At 43.3% G+C, this 27,886-nt stretch overlaps 1 protein-coding gene and 2 long non-coding RNA genes across 4 annotated transcripts; 2 read left to right on the top strand and 1 right to left on the bottom strand.

The window, feature by feature from the left end:
* Positions 1-158: 158 nt before the first annotated feature.
* On the top strand, positions 159-27,886 carry coro2aa (coronin 2Aa). Of its 2 annotated transcripts, none has more exons than XM_076032439.1 (12): positions 159-555; positions 16,276-16,476; positions 18,580-18,696; positions 19,138-19,287; positions 20,354-20,533; positions 20,950-21,066; positions 21,887-21,991; positions 22,078-22,174; positions 23,168-23,280; positions 23,393-23,483; positions 24,152-24,417; positions 24,956-27,886. In XM_076032439.1, the coding sequence occupies exons 1-12, from the start codon at positions 541-543 to the stop codon at positions 25,091-25,093; spliced, it is 1,590 nt and encodes a 529-aa protein (XP_075888554.1). In that variant the 5' UTR covers positions 159-540; the 3' UTR covers positions 25,094-27,886. The 2 variants fall into 2 exon arrangements, with proteins under 2 accessions (XP_075888554.1, XP_075888562.1); XM_076032447.1 differs by lacking the exon at positions 159-555 and adding an exon at positions 10,241-10,485.
* Positions 16,414-19,729, bottom strand: LOC142892361 (uncharacterized). Its single transcript, XR_012927416.1, has 3 exons — positions 19,705-19,729; positions 16,632-16,757; positions 16,414-16,525 (listed from the first exon to the last, which is right to left on the bottom strand). It is a non-coding gene; the product is annotated as an uncharacterized LOC142892361 (long non-coding RNA).
* On the top strand, positions 22,412-22,988 carry LOC142892368 (uncharacterized). Its single transcript, XR_012927417.1, has 2 exons — positions 22,412-22,729; positions 22,797-22,988. It is a non-coding gene; the product is annotated as an uncharacterized LOC142892368 (long non-coding RNA).

Here is a 27,886-nt window from a genome sequence, read left to right as displayed (position 1 = left end):
AATTATATTCAATTATTGTCTTTATTATTTTTTGGGGTTATCGTCGTTATGATGATTATAATCACCAGCAGCAGCTTTTAAAGGTACAGCCCTCCCCATGTTAACGTGATTTGCCCCTCCCTCTCTCTCATCCCGGACTTGCATCCTCTACCCCCCGAACTAAACCTCCTCCTCCTCCTCCTCTACCACCACCACCACCCCCTCCCCCTCCCGCTGCTGCATGTTTCCCTCTCTTCCTGCCCATGCTGACCGCTCGGGCGCCGGCTTGTGTTTTAGGACGGACACACTCTTTCTTGCTGCGCTTCTTTTCGAGCATTTCCCCCCCCCCCCCCATCTCTCTCCGGGACTCCGTCAAGGTCGAGCGGGCCGTCATGACTTGTGCCTGACGACGATGCTCTGAGGACCGGTGTTTGCCCCCCAACCCAGCCGCCCCTCCAACACGACTCCGCCCGGCGGCTCCAACACCACCAACAGACGCTTCACTCCGTCCTCGCCGCCCGGGGGGAAAGTGCCACCACCTGCCGACGCATCCCGCAACACATGACCGTCTCCAAGGTGAGTTTCGCCGGCCGGAGTCGGCGTGTGCCGCTGCGGTCTTCGTGTAGGAGTGGTGTTGCGCGCGTGTGTGTGTGTGTGTGTGTGTGTGTGTGTGTGTGTGTGTGTGTGTGTGTGTGTGTGTTTCAGACGGTGCTGTGTGAGTCGGTCTTGTCACACTTGTGTGTGTTTGACTCGCGGCGTGTCGCGGCCATGCGGCTTCATCTAAACACACACACACACACACACACACACACACACACACACACACACACACACACACACACACACACACACACCTGTTTTGTGACATTATTGGGACTACTGTATTGCCGAATTTAGTTGTTGTTTAGAAGTGTAATCTCTTAGTTTAACTGTATGGGTGGCAGTCTTCTGTACGGTTCAACCGTCCAGTGTCATTTGGATCTATTGTTTTGAGTCTGGCTCGTCTGGATTGATGTAAACAAATTTAAGACAAAGGGAAACAGTTTGAGAGCTTTGTGTCAAATGACCCGAGTCTAATTTTCACCACATGTTGAACAGTGGGAGAAAAGTAGGACTTGGTGCTTCAGGGGACAGATTGATATTTTAATCATATTCAATAACATACTTCTTTAGTAGGATATAAACTTTTACTGATATTTCAAAGAATTTGACACTTCCATGACACATCTGAAATATATAATTATATTTATTATAATCCTAACCCTTCACTTTTGAGTCTATTGCAGGGACATAATCTTTAACGAGGCAGATCTTTAATGGTCTTTCTTTTACTGCTGCTATCATGCAGTCATTTATTTATCTACTATTATTATTGTTGTCGCAAAAATTATGTCACAACATCTCTAAGAAATGTAATCCTATTCTTATTTGCTTATGGTCATTGAAACTCTATTTAATGAAAATTGCCATATATTAGTTTTGTGCAATAGTCAGAATTTGAGGTTGGGAAGTTGGGGGAACAATCAGAATTTGCAGTCCAGTGTAGCTGTTTGATCAATGATATGTGACGCAAGCGTGAGGGTTGTTTGAGCTGTAGATGTTAATGTGCTAGTTCTGAGTGTGATATCATGTGGAAAGACTAGTGGAGTGCATCTTGTCAGATTTGTTCAAGAACCCTTGTCATCCCAATAGGAAGCTCCTGCTTTTATAATCTGGTATGCTGTCACACACATTGTAAACACATGCCTGATATGTAGCCACATAGAACCTTTTACAGTTTGCTGCGTAGAAGGATTTCCTGTCAAACTTTAAAAGCAAATTCTGGTTCCCCAAATATCTCCTCAAGTATCAATAACATTATTGTTTCTACCTTTTGCCCTGTCTAAGACAACAAGACCTGCATTCAGATTTTCAACCTGACAGATAAGTCTGCTGCTGGTTATCGGAGTCAAAGTCCTACCTGTTGAAACTGTTGCTGTGAAATGGAGGCGTGCTTTTGAACAAACGGGCCCTTTAACCTCATGGCAATATTTCTCTTGGCTGTTGTCGGCCGACTTCAAAGCAAAACAAAACAGCCCTACGTTGCAGATACTTTCTTTTCTCAGTCTAACTGAGTGCATATATTTCTAACAGACTTCTCATGTACCCATTCTCTGGGATCTTGGTGTCATCCTCTAATCTTTATGCTGAAAGCACAACTTTATATTAAAACAAACCATTTTGTCGACAACATTATATTAAGTAATTACCGAAAGTCAGAGAGACAGGGAACCCTCTGTTTGCTAAACTCAAGATAAAGGCTTGGCTAACTGCCTACTTCAGCAGAAAGACCACGTCTGCTGTGTTCGACTCCTTTTTTTTTTTTTTTTTGCCATTATTCAGGATTACATCATTGATTCACTAACATGCTAGACACAGCTGAGAGGCGGATGATGTCACACTCAACATTGTGCCTTGACATGCAGTAAGAGAACCTGATGGAGCATGAGACCTGCTGCATGGCCCTACCTCCGGAACAAAGCCTGCAGGGGTCTTTGGTCTGGGACTCCATCTCCACTCCTACTTCTCCCCTGTGGTTTATTCATGGCATTTGTGCCCTGAATAGGCCCATTGTTTTTTTTCAGCTGTCAATCAGTCAGCCAATAAAAGGCCACAAAAGTCAGTAATTTGAGTTGTTCAACAATGTTTTTGCTCTGTTAAATTAAGTAAGAATAACATAATATTGTAGTTAACACTTCCTGGTCCTTACAAGCTTATCTTAATTTTCTATTTGAGTAAGTTTTTAATTTTTATAATTTTTCCACAAATGCTTTTTCGTCAAAAAAACAAAAACAACTTAAAATAAAATCCTGGAACCGTAAAACTAAAATTTAAAACAAAGAAAAAACAACAGCAAAACAAGTCATTTAGAATTCACAGGGAGTTGTTTTTATACATATTTTTTGGTTGCAGCCAAACACATTTAAAATAATATTTGCACAGAAAGAAGATGGGGAAACAGCTTGCTGGTGCATGTTAAGGATGATTGCTTGCTGTACTTGTCCTGACAATGGCTTGGAAATCCTAAAATGCTCTTATGTAACTGCCGTGTCTGCACGTGACTACAGGACCTCTCACTGTTTTTGTCATACACAGAAGGCTTGAAGACCACCAGCGTCCCCCAACAAACCCACATCCCGCTGCTTCTCGTCACCGCAGGGCCGGTTCATTTACACAGCAAAGTATAATGACTTTCTAAACAATGGCTTTTGAAAGGCTGCTCGTGCGTTCTTTGCTGTCCGTTGGATCACTGTCACTCAGTTCAGCCTCAGCGGGTTGTCCGGCACGTTTCTGACATGACAGCTGTCCGATCGGCTGAGGATTATCTAGTCCTGTTCGCACGTGAGGAAAACGTGGAGGGGATTACTGTAAAATAACAGGGAGAGAGGGAGGAGGGGAGGCATGGAGGGAGAGTGAGAGATTCTCTGGATTTGTTCAATGTCAGATCATGACGGCCTCTCAGGCTCCAGGGGGTTGATGCAAAATGAACCAAAGTGTCTCAAATCTGAGGCTGACCTCAATGACCTCTACCCCTGATTTTTGGGAGCAGAGTTTTAATTCCAGTCATGGAGCTGCACTGCTGGCCAAGAGCTGTGCACCAGTGCACCAGTGTGTATATATGTATTTTAATAGTTTTTTTCCTATCTGACTAAGTTTTTGCCAAACTTTATTTTCACCTATCATCTAGTACTCAACTCTCTGTACCATAACGTGCTCTGTAAGTCAAATCACATAACCATATTGTATACAGTAATTGAATTAATAAGTAAATAATTTAATTGAAAATCAAGGTTGTGATGATATATTGCTTTCTATTGTGTTATCCTGCTCAGCTGGACTGGTTCTTGGGGAACTCAATTGACTGATTTTTCAAACATTTTCCTGCTTTTGTTTTTTAAAGAACTTGTTTATTATCTTGGGGCTCCAAGTTTGCAAAATACTGTCTCAGAGATTCTATTATTTTAGCAAAGTACCTCATCTTGAGGCAGATGGGTCAGCAGAGTCTTTTATTTATTATTCATGAAGGGCAGAAGATGGCCTGGTGTGTGAGCATGTGCCTGTGTGTGTGTGTGTGTGTGTGTGTGTGTGTGTGTGTGTGTGTGTGTGTGTGTGTGTGTGTGTGTGTGTGTGTGTGTGTGTTTTGCAAAACAACGTCCATATTACAACAGTGATATTTCTGACACAACACATTCACCTCAATCTTCTTGAGGTTTCTGATCAGGTTGTGATGTTGTGTAACAGAATTTCAAAATCTTAACACTGACTGGAAAAATAATTGGGTACTTTGTCTGTTTGCATGCAACCAAGGCGAGTTGGGGGTTACAAATTCATACGACAAAGAGTTGCTTGCAGAGGTTGCATCAGAGGCGTGTGTTTTCATGTGAAGCTCATCATCCTCCTTCCCTCTGAAACAATTGAACATCCAATTGAAAGGATCATGGTGTAGTTTTTTTTTTTTTAAGTTATTGCTATAAGCCAGTTCATCTTCACGCAGCTTCTTTTTGCAGGGGAGCCAATTACAACCATTGAAAACAATGTCAAAGCACAGCAGTGTCACTAAATAGCAGGTAGTGGCAAATGGGCACTGCTTCATGCTAAAGGTAATGTCATTATTGTTTTTAATGCCTAGCTTAAATTGCAATTTACAGAAATACAAAGAACAATATCTTGGCGCACTGACAGAGTTGTTAAGGTTGGGCTGATACAAAAACCTGCAGACAGCGCTAGCTCCTGCTAAAGTCGGAGCTATTTTTTTTTTCTTTCTGTTGCTTGATGTGCTTTACTATTCTGTGTGTAGAGTATCACAACAACTTAATGCAGTAGGCTAATGAGGTTTATCCTGTTAGCAGTGGCCTCCCTGGGCTTGATAGCAGGGCGTGCACTGCAGCGCTGCAGCACTAGGGCGTCTGTGTGTTGTTGACAGAGAGAGGCTGAGCCTATATTAAGGCTAGCTAATCCCCTTGAGTCACAGAAAGTGAAGCTCACCTTGACTACAGTTCCTAGGGAAAGCATGGAAGGACCTCAGTGATACTTTAGCCATTGAAACCTTAGAGAGTCTTGACCTATTTTGTGTTGACTGAAAAAGAAGCTTGGATACTTTGATGGAGAATTGATTCTTTTTTTTTTTTTATGAGCAATTTGTTAATTTATGCACGGTGTACGTATGAAATAAATTGTATCCTCTGCTGTTCACGACATCTCTTTCCCGATTAACTCCCAAGGTGCAGTACCTACAGCTATATTTAGAACTTGAAACCTCTTTTTTTTTTTTCTGTAGCACGTTTTGTTTCTCTTGCTGTGTCCTTTGATGATGAGTGTATTGAACAGTGTCAGCCTTATTTATTTATTTTATTTTTTGGACCATATGAGAAATTCTACAGAGAACAGGGCCATAGAAAAACAATAAAACAATTCACCTCCAACCTTCATTTCACTCACTCTATAAAAATAAAAGATAATCATTGGTAGCTAATAAAAGAAGACTAGATAAAAAGCTGAGCACCATACCAGCAAATTTGAAATTTAAAGGGGCAATACACAATTTCGGTCAAATATACTGCAACTTCAGAAAACACATGCAAATAGCATGAAGCATGCTCTAAAAGCTAAAATTATGGTGGGCAGTCCTTAATCCATAGAGTTGCCTTTTGTTGCCAGGACTCCTACTGTGTCGGGTTTGAATGGGGACAACTATCAGTGACGGACCTGCATCCAAGACGGAACTCTGCTCAAATGCTTAAGTGGTTCAGTTTTATTTAACAGGCTTTGGAGTAATATAATTAATCAAAAGGTTGGCAGGCACGGAGGTTAGGCCCCTCCACTGATAGTGGTGCCCTTGGAAGCACGACAAAGTCCTGGTAACAGAGGGGAATCCTGGTCATTTAGAGTTAAATACAGCACAGTTTTAGGTACTGTTGCTGCTTTAAGTACTAGTGTGAGATTTGTTAGATAAAATGTTGAATTGTTCCTTATGTTTTCATGCAATGAGATATGTAACAGTTGTTTAACCTAGCATATAGTCAATATAAAAGAGTATTAAATATGCCACCAGGGTTGGGCAAACAAAAAAATTCTCAGGCTACAGTAACTCCAACTTATTTTTGACTTTAAGGTCGTATTTACACCAATTTCTGTGATGTACGACCATACTTTAAGTGGCAGGTGTTGCTGCTATGTCATCTTGTTCTCATTCTCCCTGTAATGTGATTGTGATGTGTTGGGGCCTTTACACCATGATCTCTAGCCAAGTGTTAAAGCTGGACCTTTTTACGGTAAGCCAATAAAGGAATTGATTTGTTTTTCAGCTCATCAAAAGCAGCCAGTGTTTGCCATCTGTTTGGTGCTACACCTGAAACTGAGAGTTTACGTCTGTGAACATTCGACAAATGTGGCTGTAGTTATGAAAGGTACGGAATTTGCAAGGAATTCTTGACTATCAACGTACATTATTCTATGGATGTGGAGGAGAATTGGCTGTGCACGCTGGTTTTCACCGCCAGAGTTGATGTGAGCGCGTGTGTCAGGTGATGTGTATGAATGGGAACTGATTCAAACAGCTGTGGTAATACTGATATTAGAGTGAATCAGACATGTTGGAATGAGGTGCACTGCACGGGCATGTGAACCTATGAGTCAGTTTTGGCTAGTTGAAGGTGAGATCACTATCACACAATGTACTGTAGTCGTTCACATGATGACACTTTTTTTTGTGAAACTACATGAAGTTAGATGACGTGTAGTTTTGAAATAACAATCAATCACTTTGTCAAATACCTTCTCCATTACGTCGCCTCCTGTTCACCTGTCCTTCTTTCATCGAGTTGAGTGGATTGAAATGGTCGGCGCTGTCGTTCTTGGCATCTGCGCCAAGCAGATTTGCTCCTTCACAGTGGAAAAGTACTGCGGTGAAACGCTGCAAGCTGTGTGTCTCTGGTTGTCATCCACATTACCAGTACAGCGACAGCAGTCTCATATGTGAATGTGTGTGCATTACTGATTCACTCTCTCAGCAACGGTCTATTAAGACAAATAGTTGCTTATTTTATATAATGTATGTCATTGAACTTGTCAGGGGGCAATTTACCTTGCATGTCATGTACGGATGTCTTGTGTTGTGGAATACAAATGTACATTTTCAGATAAAGTCACTAAAAATAAGTTTCTGTTGTCCCCCCTTCCCCTCCTCGCTAATAGTAAGCTTTTATAATCACATGCATAGCACATCCACTTGTAAAGAGGCATCTATGTAGAGCCACCATATATCTGCAGTAGACCAGATTTGGATCTGGATCTGGATCTGGATTAATATCTGGATCTGCTCTGGGTTTTAGGGATTTTACTCTGTTAGTTTGTTTGTACCAAAAATGTTCATCACCAGTGCCAGATCCTCCATTTCATCAACATAACAGCAGTAAACATGAATTTAATCTCCTCCAAAGCTGTAATCTAAATGTCTGATGGTACAGTAGCAGTCAAAGTTTAAATTTGACTAAAGGAAACTTAATCTCAGAAAATGATGCTTTCCTGTGATTGTATTGGCGTATTTCAGTCTGCTGTTCAAATCCCAAAATTGAAAGATCTTTCAAACGATTAAAACCTTACTGAGAAATATGTATGATGTATCCTGAAGAAAGGCAGCGTTTCAGAGGAGAGGAAGGCTGTGGCTCCTTATTTGCAGAGTGAAGCATTGAAGCCAAAGCGCTCAGCACCATGCAAATAATTACCAAGTGACAGGGCTTTTTGGTTCCTCTCTGAGCTTTTCAGAACCGACCCATCAGTGCTGCGACGAACGATGAAAATAGTTTGATGTCACGAGCATAAAGGTTCCCAGGTCATTGAAATTTTGATCTGAGCGACTCCCTGGTTTTTCCTTGTGTAAATAAAGTGGTCCTAATGGAGCTTTCAGTGTACACAGGTCAATAGCTCCTGATGACTTACGGACTGCACCTGCTCACCTCACTATGGGCTCCACTGGCGCTGCATTATTTGCTGAGCACTTGACCAATTTAGACGGTATACCGAAAACCCCTCTGCAGAAGCACAATTAGATTCAAAGCGCCATCCAGACGACAGAGTGACGCACAGAGCCGCACTCGGCACAGGATCCAGGTGTTCTGCAGTCAAAACACAGTCAGACAGCGCAGCGAGGATGACAAAGTGCGCAGGGGAAGGTCACCGCGTCTCCGCCGTGTCAAAGGCTTCAGCTTGTTTTTTCACAGCAGCCAGCCATTAGGTCCGCGAGTTGTGTGATCTGTGATTATAGAGCAGGCCTCTCAGCTGGACTGCTTCAGTAAGACTAGCTTTTAGCACTCATGCCCTGTTCTTATTGATAATTAGAACAACCCAGAACAACTCAGGGAGAGACCGGGGCTCCTCCCACAAAGTCCTGTCTTTCTCACACACACGCACGCACGCACGCACGCACGCACAAACACACACTACATTTGACATTATTCATATTCCATACTTTTGTACACCCTACCTTAAGCCCCAAGCCTGACTTAACCTCAACCCAACCTCAATCCCTAACCTTGCTTCTGTCTTAAAACAATGAACCTAAATTTAATGATTAATATAATGATGAAGTTTTGAAGACTGGCCAAAATATTTCCTACCAAAAGTTGTATGGTTGAAAACTTCGACTGATCATCACAATGTCAACTACCTGCTAGCTAGCCACTTTATTCATCTCCAACAGAAATTCACTTGTTCAAAGTTTACATTAAAGCAAACTCAAACATCTCAGAAATCTCATCTAACATTCTAAAGATGAATGCTAACGCTAGAAAGCTAGCTGTATGCTATACCTTAGATGCAAAGATTTCTACAGCAAACGCCAAAATGAGGAAACATAGTCCAAAAATGAAGGTTAATTTATCTACGGATAAAAGCATTGTAATTGACGAGCCAATTGATTTAAGCAGTTTTTGATTCTTGTTGAAGAGACGGTGTGTGTGTGACCATTGGCCTTTGCGATCTGTGTGTTTTCCCTGGTGTATGTGTGGATGGTAAGGCTGTCAGTGCTGCATCCCCCTTAAATAAACATGTTGCCTTGCAATGGATTTAATTAATTAACATTTAATTTGTTGCTTAAACAACCCCAACATTTTTTTTGTCCTGACAAAACCTATTTCTAAATTGGGTTTTCTGCATAGTGCTGATGATATAGACATAGTAGCGAGATGAAGCAAGTTTAGTGGTGACGTAGCTCAAATTTAACTGAATAAAACTGTTTAATTAAGAAAAAATTAAACAGTTTTAATTTTTTTTAAATGTCATATATATGTTAAAGTAGTTTCAGCGGATTCTCCCATTTTGAAAGTTTGCCTTTTTTCAACCTTTCACGTCTCAAAGATCTGTCGCCGACTATCTGTCGCCCGCAGAAGCACCGCGCAAGTCGCGGCGAGCCGAGGACTTTGCTTTGTGACTAGCGTGAAGGCGCGCCGCACGTTTGACCAATAATGAGCATTGATCAGCCCCTCCCGCTGGCCGTGCCTGTTTGACCATGTGAAGGCCAGCGCACGGTAAGCAGCTGTTTTTCGGCCGGCCTCTTATCGAGCTGTTGGCCTCTGTTGGCCTCTGGTGCCAATGTGTTCAGTTATGTAACGCCTCAGTTCGACCCGCCGTCAGTCCCAGCTGGTTTAACGTGGGTGGAAAGACATTATTCGAGGGCTCTTTATCTAGACAGGACCTGGCAGTGGACGGTTGGGGTGAAAAAGTGAAATGCACCATCGGAAATAGTCACGTTTGTTGTTGTTGTTGTTGTTGTTGTTGGGGAAAAAGTCTGGCCACTCGTTCTTGCTCACTTTAATTTATGAATGAGTATACAAAAAAAAATCTTAGTTGGCTTGAGTCAGACTTGAATATGAATGGAGAGTTTCCTCACAGGAAGTGTAACATTTAAAACGGAGCTTTTCAAGACACTGCAGTTGATAAATAGAAACAACTTGGGTGGAGTTAAAACAACAGCCTTTTTTTCCAACTAATATTCAAACCAGTGGGTTTGAATATTAGACACTTGCGAGGAGTTTGCCCAGACAAGCGTTTTCTCCTTCTCCCCAAAGATTCGAGTGAGGAATTCTGATTGAGCAAACACTGTGGAGGAGTGACGAGAGGGAGCGGCGCTCGCAGATTACCTGCTCTCCCCTTCCTTGTAGACGCCTCCCTCTGAGGGAGTGTACACACATACACACACACACACACACACACAGACACACACACGCTCACAGTCCAGTCTCGCTGTCCTGCTCGTCGTTCACGCACACAAACGCTGCACTTCATGCAGCTCATAGAGATTGTCTGGATTCTGAACCGTGTGGATCCATGTGAAAGGCTGCAAGCTTTTTTTTTTAAATCTTGGTTCACAACTCAGAAGAAAGGGACAACTTTTTGTAAAATTTTTCTTTTTTCTTTTTTTTTTTCTTTTTCACGGATCATCTGCCCGTCTGTCTTGGCCCAGGTGACAGGGTGAGCCTCCCTCCTACTTCTCCTCTACTTGTTTCTCCCACTGCCTCCTCTATGCAGCCTTGATATCAGGTTCCTCAGACCTGTCCGTGTGTGTGTGTGTATCTAAGCCCTTTCCCCCCCGTCCCCTGGGTTTTCAAGGGCGCTGTGTATTTGCATGAGACAAGCCCAAACAAGATGCAACAGAAATGTTCTGCCCAACCAGAACCTGTGCGCGTCTTAAGAACTCCTTCCCTGGCATGACACAGATTGATCTGACACTGGACCTGCATGTGCAACGTTCACATCGCTGCAAACTTAGCAAGTCTCGGCTCATTCTCTGCCTTAAGCGACTGGAAGCATTTGCATTTTATTTTTAACTTTCCTTTTTGCTGACGGTGACAATATGAAAGGTCATTATTATCGAGATGCAAGTTCTTCCAGAACAGCTTAAATGACGTCATCATTTACCTCGTTGGTTCCGCCTCCACCTACAGACGGCTGTATTCGTGGGCCCCGCCCTTCAATATGCTAACATTAAGTCTCAGAGTGGTTGCATGAGTTACAGTCCTGTGTCCTGTTTGATCAGGGATTATGGGACTATGCAGCGCTCCTTAGTGAATGACTGGAGGTGATGGCTTGCTGTAGAAACACGTTTTAATTATGACATAACACAATTTGTTTTACAAATGTTCATCATCATCACCTACGTCTCATGCTGACAAATAAACACAGAAACCTTGTTTTCTCAATTACAACTCTGGACCAATGATTTATCCGCTTGTGTGATGCTCTCGTGATCAACGGTAAAAAGAGTTATTTTGCGGCGAACAAAAATAAAAATGTGATCGCGCGGTCTCCACTATATTTTCCAGAAATCCAAACCCATCCCAGGGTTTGTTTTTAAGACCTGAAAGTGCAGCAGCGATGCAAAGAAGACGTCAGCGTTTGCAGGAAACGGCTGTGTTGAGCAAACAAATCCTGTGGTTAGCCAAATTTATTTAAAAGAGACGATCAACAAAATGTAAAAACTGCAAAGAACTGCGACTTTGGTCTTATTTTTAGGGTGGAAATCGAGCTCTGACTTTTTATATTTCCGATTTTTTCATGGTTCGTCAGAAAAACAATACCAACAATTCGGGCGTTTAAAGGTTGTATTTAGGTCAACTTGTTTCCTCGGTAGCCTCTCTGATTGTTTGAATTTCTCGTCTCTTTTGGATTTGAAATAGTAACACTTTAGATCCTTTTCGCTGAGCTCAATAAGAAATTCCGTGGTCTCCAAAACTGCTTTTCTGGAAGACCTCTCCAGCTGTTTCCTATCCATGATTTGAATGAGCGGAATAATCTCCTCCCTGCCTGCCAGACTCCTGTTCACGTTAATCATTAAATCACTTTTGTCTGTACACCAATTCAAACGCCATAAAACAGTTTTCTCAAAGAGCCATTGTGAGCCAATCGGAAGACGTGAGGTTTTACTCTGGAGTCTGGAGGTTTCTTATTAATCCACCGAAATATTGCACAAGCGCCTTGTCGCAGGAAGAGTGCTTCTGTTGCGCCTTCTGTAAAAAGAACTCTTTAACATCTGCGCGCTAACATCTACGAGCAGACAGGCAGCTGCCCGTCTTATCCTTTCGATACTCATTCACATGTGAGCGCTTAAGCGATGGAGCGGCTATTGGATTACCAGCGTGGCCGTTATCCTATTACGAGACAGAAGTTGTGGCTGGTGTCATCTGTGAGCGGTAGTAAGGAAAGTGTGTCTGTCTCGGTGGGTCGGACGTGCGGTAATCCACTCCACCGCGGCCCGTGTTCACACCTGTACATTCCTCGTCTTGGATTTCGCTCTGAGCGTTTACACAACACCACGTACATCCCATCTGGCGCATGATGGGTTCTCAGCGGTGGAGAGGAACCGGACTAGAGGTCTGGAGAAACGATAAAAACATCCACTTTTTGATGGCAGAGTGTCGCTATCAGCAGATTTGGCTCGCCGTTACAGTGATTCATGGCTTCGGGGCCCCTGGGGCTGCCTGCTGTGTAGTCAGTGGGATGACACTAGTGAGTAAACTTTGAACTCTTCCAGTGCAGAGCCTGCGAGGAGTGGCTGCCAGTGTACCACTTTATGAGCTGGGCCGCTTTAATGACGGCCTGCCTGTAAAGTACACGTGTTAGATTGGCGCAGCTCTACCCAGCACTAGTAGTAACTAGCAGCTGATCGAGAAAAGCCCAACACGGTGACATTTTTCAACAAATCCCATTGAGCTAGCACAGTATCAGAATCAGAATCAGAATCAGAATAAACCTTAGTGTCCCCCAAGGAGGAAATTTGTCTTGGACTTTCAGTGCCCATCGACCACAGTACATTGCAAACAATAAAAGCCATACATGGCATTATTTCAACAAGTTGAACAATTCAACCAACACAGGAAAAGTGACAATTTATAACTTTGTGTCAGGACACCTGCCAGAGTATTTCACTAGCTTTCAGAGAAATTGCACATGAATTTAAAGTAGTAGTGGTAGTTTGTCTTCAGGGGGTCCTACTTTAAAAAACAAAAAAAAAAACAATATTCAAACATTTTATGATACCTAAACATAACTACAACGTACTAACGTATACACCTACAACATGATACATCAAACCAAGAAGAAAAATCATAAAGTAAAAAGTGCCTTCTGTGGTTTTGCTCGCGCTTTTTACGACCGTCTTTAACAGGCCTCCTGCCTCCAGCTGTGACTCACTGGTCACGGACTAAAAATAAATTTCTCCTCGCACTCCTTTTTATTGTTGTTATTTTGTCAGAACCCTCCCTCCCCCAGCCCGCGCTGTCGGTGAACACGCTTCATTTTGATCAACTGAACGACAAAAGCCGGTGTAAAAATAGCCGCCGTGTCGTTTTGTCATCCACCGCTATGTGTGAGGAGCGGCGACGGACGAGGCCGCCCACCTCGCAGCCTCCGGAAGCTGCCGCTGGCCTGATTACGACATGCTTTGGGAAGTGACAAGATGTCTGGGCTCCTCTTCATATGAAAGTCTCCCCTCCCCTGCCCTTGTAAGCCTTCAGGAACACACGGATGCTGATTGCCGTGCTGCTCCAGTTTGTCCGTGTGTACGGAAGGCTGACGATGCTCAGCGTCTCTCTCTCTCTCAGCTGATTAAAATTCCAGCCCGTCCTTTGCTGAGATACTTGGACATAAATCAGTAAGTTTCCTCTGTGTCGGGTTCCCGCCTTGACGGATTCTGATATGCGGAAGTTCTCCTTCGGTGATGGAATTTGGGTTTGTTCGTGCCGCGTGCATTCTTGTTGTGATAATGATCGTGAATGCATTCATTATGGGGCAGCTATGCGTTGTACTGCGGAGGCAAAAAGTCACAGGTATTGTAAGAGAGGATTCAACACTTTCAGTTTCCCTATTGCGGCGGATGAAAAATGCCGAAGTGACTTGTTTGGCCTGATGCGTCATTCGATGGGAGTGAACACAGAGTGTTGAGCCGCTTCCACTTGTGCTGTACATCCATAGAACAGCCTCATAGAACTGGGCCAGATCCTGCCTTGTATTTGCTTCTTTCGGCTCTGCTAACATCTCCACTTTGGGACTGTTGCTCAAACCAAACCAAACGGCTGTTTAATAATGTTCCAAAGTCTCTGAGCCAACTTTTCAAATAACCTTGAAACCAAATGATGTCTCAGAAATGTCAAACCTCCACCTGCCGCACGGTTCCATTCGTTAGGAAGTTTGTTTTGAATAATTGTTGGAATAAACTGGGCGAAACCCTCCAGTTCATCTTTTGAGATGGGATTTTTTTCCAGCAGTTTTTAAATGCTGTAAACTCTTTTACTGCTGCCTGCGCATTTTAACAATGTTTTTTATGGAGGTGACTCATAGATTCTTCACCTTTTGGCCAGGTAGGGGAGCATTCCACTGTGACAGCATGAGGCTTTTTGCAAAGCCCCGGGGTAGAAGGTGAGAAGTGAATGATTTAGCGGAGACAAAGACCGACATAATCTCCAGCAGGGGACCTCTGTTTCTCTAAGCTCAAATTCAGTGTCTGCTTTATCTGACTTATCTCGCACTCTGAGTTTGATTCCAGCACCAGCAGGGGTGTTTTAAGATTGTAGAACATCTCATATTGTTCTCCCGCATTTTCTCCATTTTCCACAGCAGCTTCTCTCTGGTTGTGTCCACTGGAAGTGTTGTTTGGGTCTGTTTTTTTGTGTGTTAACATCTTGTCCATCAGCCTCCTCCGCCCCTAATCTATAAGTAATGACCGAGCAGCAGGCAGGCAGGGAGCCAGGCAGAGTAGCCGAGCAGACTCGCTGGCTGGCTGGGTCTGGTCCCAGCGGACCAGAGCCACTTATCTTTCCCAATAATGACATAAGCATCGACTGCTTTAAGGGAAGAGGCTAAAGAGAGACTGGATTCTGGAGGGTCTTTTCTCCCTCTCCGTACTCTGTTTACTGTTTTAAAAATTGTAAGATTGATTTATCTGCTGGGAAACCCCAAAATCTATTTTCCTGCTGGGAAGAGCTAATACAGGGCCGCATTAATGAAGTCGCGGTAATGTTGACTTTAATGAACAACAAGCCGATGCCTGAACAGCACAAACAATCACATTTATGACCATGGCTGCCGGCATTTACAACATGAAAAACAAGCTGACAGGACGGAAGAATAAAGAACTCCTTCTATAAATCAGACCGATCGATTATTCATGGTTTCTAATGTGTCAGTGCTGATATGTCGTACGCATCAATTTATGGCTAAATGACTTAGCGATTGTCTGAGGCTGTGATGTTAGTTCAAAACGGCTCTTTAATGTGTCCCATTGTCTTTCAGCAGTTCAATATGAAACATCCAAGCGCTGTGTTGATAATGCAACAGTATAAGGTGTCCAGTTAATACATTTTTAAATATTTATTTTGCTTATTCTTATCATGAATGCTGATGAACCACTTTCCCCCAATAACCTCCATAAAGTGGCGTGTTGTTATCTTGTGCCTCTCTTGCTCCCAGGAGACAGGACGACCTAAGATACAACCCATGTAATTAACAGGTGCTCATACCGGCTTGACCCAAATATTCAAGGGCTGAATTATTTACCAGCAAATGCTTGGTAGTTTCTGCCGTGTAATTGTCGTCTTAGATGTTTATGACTCCTTTAACAATAACCACGAGATGGTCGTAGTTTAATTGGGAAACAGTTGTTTATGCTGCTATAATGTCACTCGTTTTCTAGAGCCATGCCATAGGTTTTACATTGATAATCTTCAATGGAATGAAAAAAAGGAGACACAAATGAACTCATGGAATCTCCTGCTTCCGCTTTATTGTTTTCTGCTGATCCATTTCTACACCTGTGCAGCCCTTCCTTTGTCTGAAGTGAACATTGTTTGGGTTTCCTAATCTTGCACCTGCACTTTCAGTGTTGCATGCATGCTAACATTATCGGTTCCACGATCAATAAGTGGCTGTCATGCTATGAGGAAATGGCCGGAAGCTCGACATGGCCCTCAAGGAATGTAACATGAAGCAACCCTGGGTGAAAATCATTGTGAGGGAGGAAACTGATTTTGCCGCTTTTCTTTCCTGTTTATCATGCATTCAGATTTGATTTTCATGTTGACACTCCGGAGGTACGTTTCGCCCTCTGACTGCCCCTGTTTTGAAAAACGCATCAGTGTTGACCGTGGCTTTGCTCTGTGCTTGCGAGGAAGGTACAGCAGTGTGAAAAGCACAACTGGAGGCGACTTTCCTTGACTGACCTCCCCCGTCTCCTCCCTCGCTCCCTCGGCCCTCTACCCCCTCTTTCAGATGACATGGCGTCCTCAGTACCGGAGCTCCAAGTTCCGCCACGTGTTCGGTAAGGCCTCTGCCAAGGAGAGCTGCTTCGATGGCGTGCCCATCACGCGCAGCGTCCAGGACAACAACTTCTGCACCGTCAACCCACGATTCCTGGCGGTCATCACCGAGTGCGCCGGGGGAGGGGCTTTCCTCATCCTGCCGGTCCATCATGTGAGTGTTTCACAAACACTGCAGCTGTGAAACGCCACAAGCTGCATATCTTGTTTTTAAAAGAAGTGGTACACAGTCAATTTAGCTTCATTTTCTACAAGATGAGATGGAATAATGCCCATTACACTGACATAGGGTTAGGGTCTAACCCTAACCCTGATTTCTGCATCACAAAAGTATAATTTTGAAGTAACTTGGTCCAAATATCCTTCTGTGTGAAGGTCTTGAAATGGAGGTAAAACTATATAATTAATAAGTGTTAAGTAACAGGAGCTCTCCACCTAAAATGTCACAAAAACGGTTTACAATGATGTAACTGAAGCACATAATTCAGGAACATCATTCTTCTTTTAGTATTTCCGTATTAGCATAAGTAAGTAGAGACAAGAGAAGTAACAAGCATGGATTGGATTCAGCCAAGACACCTGTGCAATCTGTTGGTTTGCTAAAAAAAAACAGAAAACTAATTAGAGTTCCCAGCTTTTTTTTTCATTTTTGAAAAAAACCTGTGTGGGACGTCTTAACCGCGTGCTACACACTGCAGAAAACCTCTGACGTGAACGCGCTGGCGGATTTAATCTCCTCAAATTAAATGGGAATAAATATTTGCTGCCACTGTTCAAACAGGCTCAAGCAGGCTCAGGACAACATAGGGAGCGGCGTTTCTATCTTGCTGATCTCACAACAGATATTTGCTTTTGATTGAGCTGACGGCCAGTGATACAGTTCATTGTGTGGTTGACTTGTATCTAACTTTGAAATAGCTTTTTCTTGGGTTTTCATGTCATGATATGCATTTTCATAACAAAGCGCAAAGTCACATTTGGCTGCGAAAGCTCAGCTGTTGGATGAACGGAGAGTTAAAACCTCCATCTGGCTTCAACCCAAAACGTCTCAAGTTGCCTTTTTCTTCCTTCTTATCGCTTCTTTCTCATCTCCCTGCACACCGGCACTGTGCTTGAGCAACATGAATCAAACGAGTGAATTATCACCTCCCCGCCGGTGCAGGCATGAACTGCTCTCAGGCTCAGGGATGACATCAGTTATCACCTGAGCCCCTCTGCAGCTCTTGCAGAGTCTCGGCGAGATGAAGCCTCAAGGCTTTTCTCCCACCTCCTGCTCGCAGATGAGCCTTTGTGGCACAATGAGACAATAAAAGTTCAAGAACGGCGATGCTGCGTCTTGCTGGCTTCGCTGGAGGCAAACATCCCGGTGACATCATCGGCGTGTTCCAAACACACCTTTGCCTCTGAGTAATGTCGCCTGCAGGCAGGTTCCGTCCGTGCTGCAAGTAACAATTAGTCGTTCTGTTGAGGCAGAAAGTCTTTAGTGAGACCTACGGGCCTCTTTTTGCCGTTGAATGCTGTTTTTCAATTTGTGCCCGTCTCCAAGATTTCAGTATTTATGGATTATTTGTATTTTCTACTAATCCAGCCCTCCGTTTTCTAGCCAGGGCTTATCTTTATTTATTTTTTTATTAAGGCACACAGACAAAATGTATGAAATGCAGTTGAGGATGGAGCTTGATATAAATGTCTGAATGTCTGTTGACTCTGTTTTTGTTTAGAAAAAGGATGAGACGTCATCTTTTGTTTTTTAAAGGGGCAGAAAACTGAGCGCAGACCTCCAACGAACCAGCGATGGGGCTGAATTGATTTGCGTGTGCCTTCTGTGAGCGTGTATAGCACATTAAAACAAACACATCACGATGGGGTGTATTTGTTTCCCTTTGTGATGTCACAAAGGGGTGACTTCCAGGACAAACACATGCTCTCTGAAAAGTTGACAAGAAAAAGAAGTGAAGTGTGGCTGTTTTCCTTTACGGGACGGTTTGACCCACTCGCTTTTCTTGCGGTTGCCAGTTTGATTTTTGCACATCTCTTTGCACAGTTTGTAACGTCTGTCGTCTGGAGACCCTTTTTTGTTTGAGGCTGAGCCAAACTTGGTATTTCAATACAAAACTATGAACTCTGGTTTGTTACGGTGTCCATCTTTAGACCGACAGTGAAAATAGTTGAAACAAATGGCAGAAGTCTGCGCAATACCCCTACTCTGCAAAATGAACCTTCCTTGGATTCACTCCTGCCTATGTTCGCCCATCAGACAGGCAAAGTGGACCCCCACCAACCACGGGTGTCAGGCCACAGAGGCAACGTGTTGGACATCAAGTGGAACCCCTTCAACGACTACATCATCGCCTCCTGCTCCGAGGACTCCACGGTTCGTGCTTCTCCTGAATGTTTCACCCACTTGCTCTCATTTTCGCCGGAATATGAGCATGTAGCAGCAGGGAGATAATTTTATTGCCTCGCCGTTCAGCCTGCAGAAATAGCTTGTAGTCATTCCACACATTCCTTGCCTGTGACCTGGCAGCGGTACAAAGTTTAGCGCACGGACAGATAAAGGAAGGAGACTCGCTGAAGTAGCCAAAAAGTATCGTCCGCGCTGGTCTTGTGTCGTGTGACCATTCCAAAATGCTGAATACACTGAAATACATTCAGAAGTAAAAAATGAAATGAGTTTGCTGCTATCGCCAAAATAATTTCTGTGAATGGACTTTTTGGTTTAACAGTGCTGGTTTTTAATTTAATCTAATTTATTAATTCTATTTTTTCATTTGTGCGTGTGTGTGTGTGCATGCGTGTGTGCGTGTGTGTGCAGGTAAAAGTGTGGGAAATCCCTTCTCATGGGCTGCTGAAGAACCTCACAGTCCCGTGGAAGGAGCTTCAGGGTCACAGCCGCCGGGTGGGCCTCATCGAGTGGCACCCGACCGCTAACAACATCCTCTTCAGCACGGCTTATGACTACCAGGTAGCACAAAAGCAAACAAACTCACAAACAATAAACTGTGATAAGGACGATTGCGGTATGTACGGGTTTCAAAGCGGCCAAGCAGGTCACCGGTGTTTGTCACAGCCTAGCTCTCGCTGTAGGCGGATCAGAAAGGTCATTCTGTGCTTTACGCTGAGCCTGAATAAAGGTTTTCTAACTGATTCCTGAATCCATCTGATTTGATACCATGTGTTTATCTGCTGGAGAGCCTCCATAGGGAGCTTGGAAAAAAACAAACTTTGATCCAAAGTTCAAGTCGACGAGGCAGATTTGTTTGTTAGCTTAGCCATTAGCTAGAGCGCAACAGCGACATTAGGCTAGACATCAAGCTAGCAGCTATGCCCTGTGTTGTATTCGTCCTGCCTAAATCAGTTGGGAGTAAAGTGAGAATCTGACCCAGGCAACTGGCAGCTAGTCCAAGGTTCACCGCGCCTCATTAGCATTAAAGATACTGACGTACTTTTCAGAATCTGAGGCGTTCTCTTTTTGAGTGCACCAAGAACTTAGCTTTGAAGTCCACATCAGAGAAACTATTGGCAAGGACTGGCACCCCATAGCTGATTGACACCAGCTGGAAATCATTTCAACTCACTGTTATCACACATGGCTCAGCAAACTGACTAGAACCATTCAAGCACTGAAGACACAATGTGCACATGACTTCCTGAATTTGATGCCCCTAAAGAAAAACAACTGATGATTTTGCCTGTTTTTGCCTGTATTCTCAAAATACGTACGCTTACAGTATGCTCAGGATTATTAGAACTTATTACTAATGATGTTATTGTTTGACAGTTTTATTTTTTTAATCTGTGTTCTTTGTGTACTTGTCATTTATATTGCCTGAGTTTAGAAATAGAGGCTCTCATGTGTTTCAGTGTGCTTTAGCATGTATGACTAGTACATCTTACAACAGGATCCATAGTGTGCTGTTTTGCCAACCGCATAGCGGCAGAATATCAGTAAAACTATTGTTTGGTCCAGTTAGTGGCTGCTGTTTGAATTTGTGTAAGTGTGTTTATTATGAGTCACTTGACATCTGCAGGTGATGATCTGGAATCTGGACTGTCCGGAGCCGGTCATAAAGAACCCCGTGCGGACAATCAGCCACCACACAGATGTTGTCCTCTCCATGTCGTTCAACACTGATGGAAGCCTCTTGGCCACATCCTGCAAGGACAAGACCATCCGGCTCATAGAGTCTCGCTCAGGAAACCTGCTGCAGGTAGCGCAAGCGTAAATACGGCACTGCGTGGACCTTCGTGTGTGTTCCAATTCTTATACCTTTGAAGAAAAAGTATTTGCAACACAACATAATTCACTTCTTAATTCCTTCTAAAAGGATTTTTTGAATTGAAGCGACAAGCCTTTCAATCTCCACAACATTTACTTGTGTGTGCGGCTTCAAAGTCGCTCGTCCAGCACCACACAGCCAAAACTGACACCTCTGGCTCTGACATAACTCCACTGACCTGCGGGTCGCCACACGGTGACCCTCGCGCACATCGCATCAGTCTTCTCTCTCCAAAACTCTGGCCTTTTTAAATAAGAAACAAGTTTACCGCACTGTCATATAAGAGTGAGAACGATCTGATGCAGCATGTTGCCAACTCCTTGTGATTGTGTTCTTTTCCCTTGCAGGAGGTGAAGTACAAGACGCACAAAGCCAGCAAAGTGCTGATCCTGGGGAACATGAAAATGCTGTTCACCACGGGGACGTCACGGTGGAACGATCGGCAGATCGCTCTGTGGGATCAGGTGAGAGCTTCTTTTAATGAGAGCCAGATATATGCATGTATATACATATGTATGTATATATACATATATATATATATATATATATATATATATATATATACATATATGTATACACATTATAAATCTCACTGATGTTCAGTAAAAGAAGCTGCGGCAGGTGAGTTTTTTTGTTGTTGTAAAGGCTGGAAACAAAAGTGAATGTCTATTAAGGCCGTTTTGTGATCCAAAACATTTTTGGTAAAGTAGAGATGAAGTAAAACCAACCAGGAGGGTGGACGCTTCCTTCCATGTCTGCTGTCAACTTTATTCATTAAAATCATCTATTGTTCATTTATTTGTACAGGTGGATATATAAATCATATGTATTAGTTTCTCATTACTATTATCCTTATTTTGTCTTAAAAAGAAAATGGCAATTTCTCGTTGAACGGAACCCCCTTTTAAATTTACTACTCTGCCATCTAGTGGACAGATGCGCGAACATACCCAGCGTTGAACTCCGACGTGGCTGTGCTCCGTCAGAGCCAGAGGTTTTGTCTCTGTCCCCGTGCATTCCTGTGATCAGTGTCATCTGTTCGGCCGTCGCAGCAGCTGCGGTGACAGGCCGGAGTGTTTCCGAGAGTGAGAGTGTATCGCAGCCAGGAGATTATGGCTGCATTGAGGATTAGGGATTGAGAGCTCGATGCTGTTTCTTTCCCCCGGTATTACTGAAATCAGCGATGCTAAGTGCTTCCTGTGTACAAATGACTTTTAGTACATGTCACTTAGTCAGATTTTTTAAATATATTTACTTCTTTATTTATTTTTGAATGTTCTGTAGGACGATCTGTCAACACCTTTGGTACAAGAGAACCTGGACGGTTCGTCCGGAGTCCTTTTCCCCTTCTACGACCCAGACACTCACATGCTTTACATTGTTGGAAAGGTTTGTTTCTCGGTCAAACAGAAATACAGAAGCCATACTTTCAGTTTTGGGTTTTGCTGTAAGAGCCTCTCTCCTGTCTCTGTCAGGGCGATGGAAACATAAGGTACTATGAGATCAGCTCGGAAAAGCCATACATTCACTACCTAACAGATTACCGCTCGCCTCTACCTCAGAAAGGGATGGGTAAGAAACACACTCTCACACACACACACACGCACGCACGCACACACACACACACACACACACACACACACACACACACACACACACACACACACACACACACACACGCACACACACACACACACACAGATATACTGACTTTCTGTCCCACTGGAGTGTGGTTGTATTATGGGATAATTATTCAAATGTCTTTAAAAAGACATTTGCTTAAATGGTACTAAATGGTGTTTCCATGCATAACAATAGGTGGAAGCGTGCAATCGTCAGCGCATGTGAATGACATTTCTCCCAGTGTCTATATAAAGCGGTGGCTGATTAGTCAAACCCTGCCTGCCCTCTGGCCACGCTGGCTGTCCTGCACCTGTAGGCAAAACTGCTGTGCAAATAACTCCACGTGATTTGAATAGCCAAACCAGAGGGCGAAAGCCAGTCTGCAGGTCGGGTGAAGTCGAGCTGCAGCCAAAGCCACCAGAGCCCTGGAGTTTAAACGAGAAAGAGGGATTGCAGGTGCTAAGGAACTCGCTTACCAGTAGATTGTGATCTAAAAGTGAATCTGTGAATGCTTGAGGTAGTGACAAACAACCTAAGTATAATGGACCCAGTGATCCATCTGAGTGTCTAGACCGAGCAATCAATTCGCTCTTTATATCGTATACCTCTGTGTATACCTGGGAAATCGTAAATGCATGTTGTGCTTTGTTCTAATGTTTTTCTGCTTTTGAAAGGTCTTTTTTATGTTTTCTTGGGCATTTTGAAGAAACGTTTGCTCGTCAATAAAAGCTGCAGTATCTCCTGCCGCAGTGCCTATGACTCATCTGGTCCTCGGACTTTTTTCACCTAAATTACACCAGCCAGATCATTTCATACACGCTGTACATACGAGAAAATTAATTAAAAAAAGAAAATCACTGAAACTATAATTCTAGTTTCACGCAGCAGCGAGTCTTGGAGGAACAGAACAAACTGGGTCCTAACTCTTGTGCCCTTCCTCAGGTGTGATGCCAAAGAGAGGTCTGGATGTGAGCTCCTGCGAGGTGTTCAGGTTCTACAAACTGGTGACCATCAAGAGCCTCATCGAGCCCCTCTCCATGATCGTACCCCGCAGGGTGAGCGTGCACGGACTCGCACAGACCTCCGGGAGACGGGGACACGCCTTTTTTTCAACAAATTACAGAGTTGCCGCTGAAGCCCGGGTGTACTGTCTGTGTGTGCTTCCAGTCGGAGTCGTACCAGGAGGACATCTATCCCATGACAGCTGGGAACAGGCCTGCTCTGTCTGCGGAGGAGTGGCTCAGCGGCATTGATAAAGGTGCGATGTTCCGGCTACACCGAAAAAGAAGAGAGAGTAAAACTGACTCAGGCTGCGCACCATGAGCGCTGTAAAGAGATTCACATTGTGGGATCAATAAAGTACATCTATCTATCTATCTATCTATCTATCTATCTATCTATCTATCTATCTATCTATCTATCTATCTATCTATCTATCTATCTATCTATCTGTCTGTCTGTCTGTCTGTCTGTCTGTCTGTCTGTCTGTCTGTCTGTCTGTCTATCTATCTATCTATCTATAAAAAGAACAGAAATAGGTTTGAATTGTCCTGTAGAATCAGAAAGAGTTTGAATTTGACATTGAACAGTCGATTGTTAATAATATCAATACTGTTCTCTTGCGATTCAGACATTGATAATTTCTTGTCTGTTTTCAAATTAGGGGTTCAAAGGGAGTTCATATTTAGCTGCAAAAGGACTGATACCAATTTACAATGAAGCGATTCCAAGATAAATAAAAGATCATACCATAATTAGTCAGACAGCCTCTTCTAATCACAGACACCATCTGTTCCTCCCTGCTGACTGCAACGGTTCACCACATTAATAAAATGAAAAAGTGTTGCGTGTGAATGGGAAATGTGAAAGGCCTCCTCCACTCGCAGCTCTCAGATGGATTCTAATGTCCTGCCGTTTGACCTCCAGGCCCAGTGATGATGTCCCTGAAGCCCGGCAGTCAGGTGGTCGAACCCTTCCAGGAGAGGGGCAAGGGGACAGGAAACTCGCTGGGTGACTCTCACTGGTCTCAGAGCAGGCCGGGCGCGCTGCAGACCACGTACATTCAGGACCACCAGCTGGGCACCAAAGACGCCGGGGAGGACAGCGGCCACACGGCAGACGACAGGAGCAGGACACCCGTCAGCAATGGAGAGGACCTCACGCTCTGCTCTCCGCCCAGGACGGAGAACGAGGTAGAGTGATGTTCATATACAGCAATAAGAGTCTTGCTCCTAGTTCAGTGGGAGTTCAGTACTTAAGGAAGCCCATGTGACAATGCCCTAAATACAAAATGCACTGTCAGAGGAACTTCCTTAAAAATTTTACACACTGAGCCTTTAATTGAAAACAGGAGAAGGTATTTGTGCCAGTTGTGGCTCTTCCTTTAATGAGGAAATGTTGCAGTTCTAATAAGAGCTTTGCTGTTGGAGCTTTTACCGGCCTCATGTGGCAAAGCACCTCTTTCTCTCGGGACGCATTCATTGGTCCGGCCATATTTTGATCGACTCGGAGTGGATTCTAATCTGAACATTTCAGACTTGGGATCTCTGCCGTTCAGCTGCCTGATGAATTAACATTTTGTTGAGAGTTTTTAGATTCGTGTCAATTTTTTCGGCCTCACTAACAATGTGACCTCGGCATCTCTCAGCCGATTCTGCGGCTCGTAGAAGACTGTTAACGGAGGACGTTCACAGCCGTTTGACATAACATACATGTCGTTCTCATCCGCAGCTGCTCATGAAGTTCCACAAGCAGCAGGAGGAGATCCGCCGGCTGAGGGAGCTCCTCAACCAGAGGGACGTGCGCGTCAAGCAGCTGGAGCTGGAGATTAAGAACCTGAAAAACTCTCAGTCCCTGGGCTCACTTTAAGTCTCGGCACCCTCGACTCCTCACTGGGAACACACACACACACACACACACACAGACACACACACACGACTGTACAAACTAACCACACTCACCTCTTTTTCCTTCTGCACTCGCTGCACAGAGGCCGTCTCACACCTCCACTCTTGTGTTCTCCTCCCTGACACCCTGTCAACAACGTGTACACGTCTTATTTGTTCATGTATATACACCCCACACACACACCCACACACACACACACTGACTCTTTGCCTGACTCTTAACATGTTTTACAACTCTTTGCACCTGCTGAACTTTTCCACGTTTCTTTTGTACGCTTCACGGCTATGCAAGTTTATTGAAGTTTTTAACTTTTTTTTAAAAGAAAATGTTTCTCATTGTAGAGATTTTTTTTATTTTTATTTTCTAAAGAAGGGACGCCGGCTCGCGCTTGTGTTGTCTGAATGACGTGGCTGTCAACGTTTGAAAAGTTGTTGCAGGGTTGACACAGACACCCTGTGTAAGATGAGGCAGATTTTTTATTTTTTTTTTTTGGTGATGACTGGTAATTTCTGTTTGCCCTTCCCCTTATATTTAAACTGCTGTAAGTGGAGATGCATGTGATGTTCAATGTGTGTGTGCTTGATTGAGAATGTTTTCATGAATGAACGATGTCATCAGAATTGCATTGATTTTTTTTTTTTTTATTAACTGTTTTAATTTTTTTTAAAGAGTGGAATATTCGACTCGGCTATCTCAGAATCCCTGATGCTGGTTTATCTTCAGCCTTTTATTTATTTTTTTAAAAGTTGAAGAAAAAAAATTATTTGAGTATTACATTTCTAATTTTTGGGAACGACCAAACGCACACTTTTGGAGAGCAAGGGGGGGAAAAGCCTGTTCTGCATTTTCCCCCTAGAGATGCGTTATTAAACAGTTTCAAAGCCATTGTCGAGCTCGACTCCTGCTCCACTTCAGGGTTTACTTGTCATAATGTTCAGTTCCAATTGTACTTTCTTCAACTAGGTGTTTTTTTGGTGATAACACTTATAAATAATATATACTGTATATATAAAACTGCATAATAATAAGCATAAGTAAATCCTTAGTGACTACTTAATTTTCTAGTCATGAAGCATTCCTCCTGACATTGATACCTAACTTTATAATCCTAATGTGTGAAATGTTTGCGTCATTTTACCTTATAAACGAGGAATCTTGTATGTGCTCGAAAAGCACTGACCTAATAGCAACCATCATCAGTGCAGAAAACCACAAATCAACCAAGTCTGTGATTGAGAAAATGAATCAGTTTAAAATGCAGCATCCATCATTTACATGCACATTTTAGATGAGCTTAGTTAGGAGATGAAAGGTAGGTCCATTACATATGTGTGAGTATTGATGTGGGAAGAATGCTATATTAATGATGAATTGAGTACCAATGCTTATTTTATGCAGCTATTTTAAAAATGGATATTTTATTTTGGTGCTCTGTGAAAACCTTAAATACAACACTGGGGTTTCTGCTCTTGGTTTTAGCTTTAAGTGTAAATGCTACTGTAGTTGAGTGTACAATCTATAGCCCTAATGATTGACAGAAGGGAGAAAAGCCTCTGGGACATTATCACTATTTTTGTAGATAGGCCGGTTTTCCCAGTTTTAAACATGCAGCTGCTGAACAACACTTGGTGTGACACTGCATTATGTGAGCAACGCCAGTAAAGTGGAAGGGTGTCGCACTACACACATCTGTGACTTCACATTGAAAAGTACCAATTCATTAAAGACCAGCTGCATATATACAGTTCAACCGAACATCATGTAGAAAATGTGTTCCCTCAGGGTACCTCAATGGTGTTCACAATTTCAGATGCAGTCAAGAGACCCCCAAAATATTGGTGAACTTTGCCGTGTGTGTCAGGAGGGTTTTTTTTTTTGACAAAGAAAAAAAAGACAAATTACGGGGGAAAATATCGTACTAGCATGTAAAAACACATTTTTCTACCCATCAACTTGTAGAGAATATAGTTAATGACATACAGTAGAAAAACGCACTCATGTCTGTATTGAATTCATGCCGTTGGGGGCCAACACAGTGACTTTAGACTTCATGACTGTTTGTTAGAGGGGTAACTCATGGAAACTGCCACGCGGTGCAGCAGCTCTTGTATCGACACGTTGACCTCGATGCGTTGTGAAACCCCTCACATCTGGCAGGACCTTTCTAGCACAGGTTCATCTCTCACTGACCTTTGTTCGGGACTCTGAATGATCACCGCCGTCGCTTCACAGGTCCCGATGTGTTGCGGCGCTTTGAAGCCAGTAGGCTGACTGACTGGCTGCGGGGCACGTTTGCCTGTTTGTCCACATTACAGCGGTTTGAAGCAGAAAAAAAAGCTGCGAGTCAACTTAAGATTGTTTTAATGCACAAAAACACCCCCCACCCCTCCCCCCAACCCACAGTCACTGTTCTCCAAAGGGTTTGAAATAAAAAAAAATGGACCAAACAATATCTACTCAGAAGCCGTTTTAGATTGAGTGAGATGTCTGCGCTGTGCTTGCAAAATTCATTGGTAATCTTGGGGATTTATTGTTGTTTCCACAAAAAATAAATAATCCAACTGCATGTCTCAAGCTAATTAGTAGCAGCTGACATTTCTAACCCTGTTTATTCAGCACCATTTAACAGTAAATGAACTGCCAAGAACACATTTGGCTATACTGCCCTATTTAACCACTTGTGCCAGAATAAGCCCAAAAATGTTTACATTTAGTATTGATAAACTAATAAAGACATTGTAAAATAACTTGAAA

This window comes from Nelusetta ayraudi, unplaced genomic scaffold (genome assembly GCF_046127955.1).
Source record: "Nelusetta ayraudi isolate G7.1 ecotype Tasmania unplaced genomic scaffold, CSIRO-AGI_Nayr_v1 ptg000004l, whole genome shotgun sequence".
Classification (NCBI taxonomy): domain Eukaryota; kingdom Metazoa; phylum Chordata; class Actinopteri; order Tetraodontiformes; family Monacanthidae; genus Nelusetta; species Nelusetta ayraudi.
Note: the sequence above shows the minus strand (reverse complement) of the source record. Positions and strands in the feature narration are given on the sequence as shown.

Coding starts and splice junctions, on each gene's coding strand:
- coro2aa (XM_076032439.1), top strand. Junction 20,534..20,949: donor GCTCAGGAAACCTGCTGCAG/GTAGCGCAAGCG, acceptor TTTCCCTTGCAG/GAGGTGAAGTACAAGACGCA. Junction 23,281..23,392: donor CCATGATCGTACCCCGCAGG/GTGAGCGTGCAC, acceptor GTGTGCTTCCAG/TCGGAGTCGTACCAGGAGGA.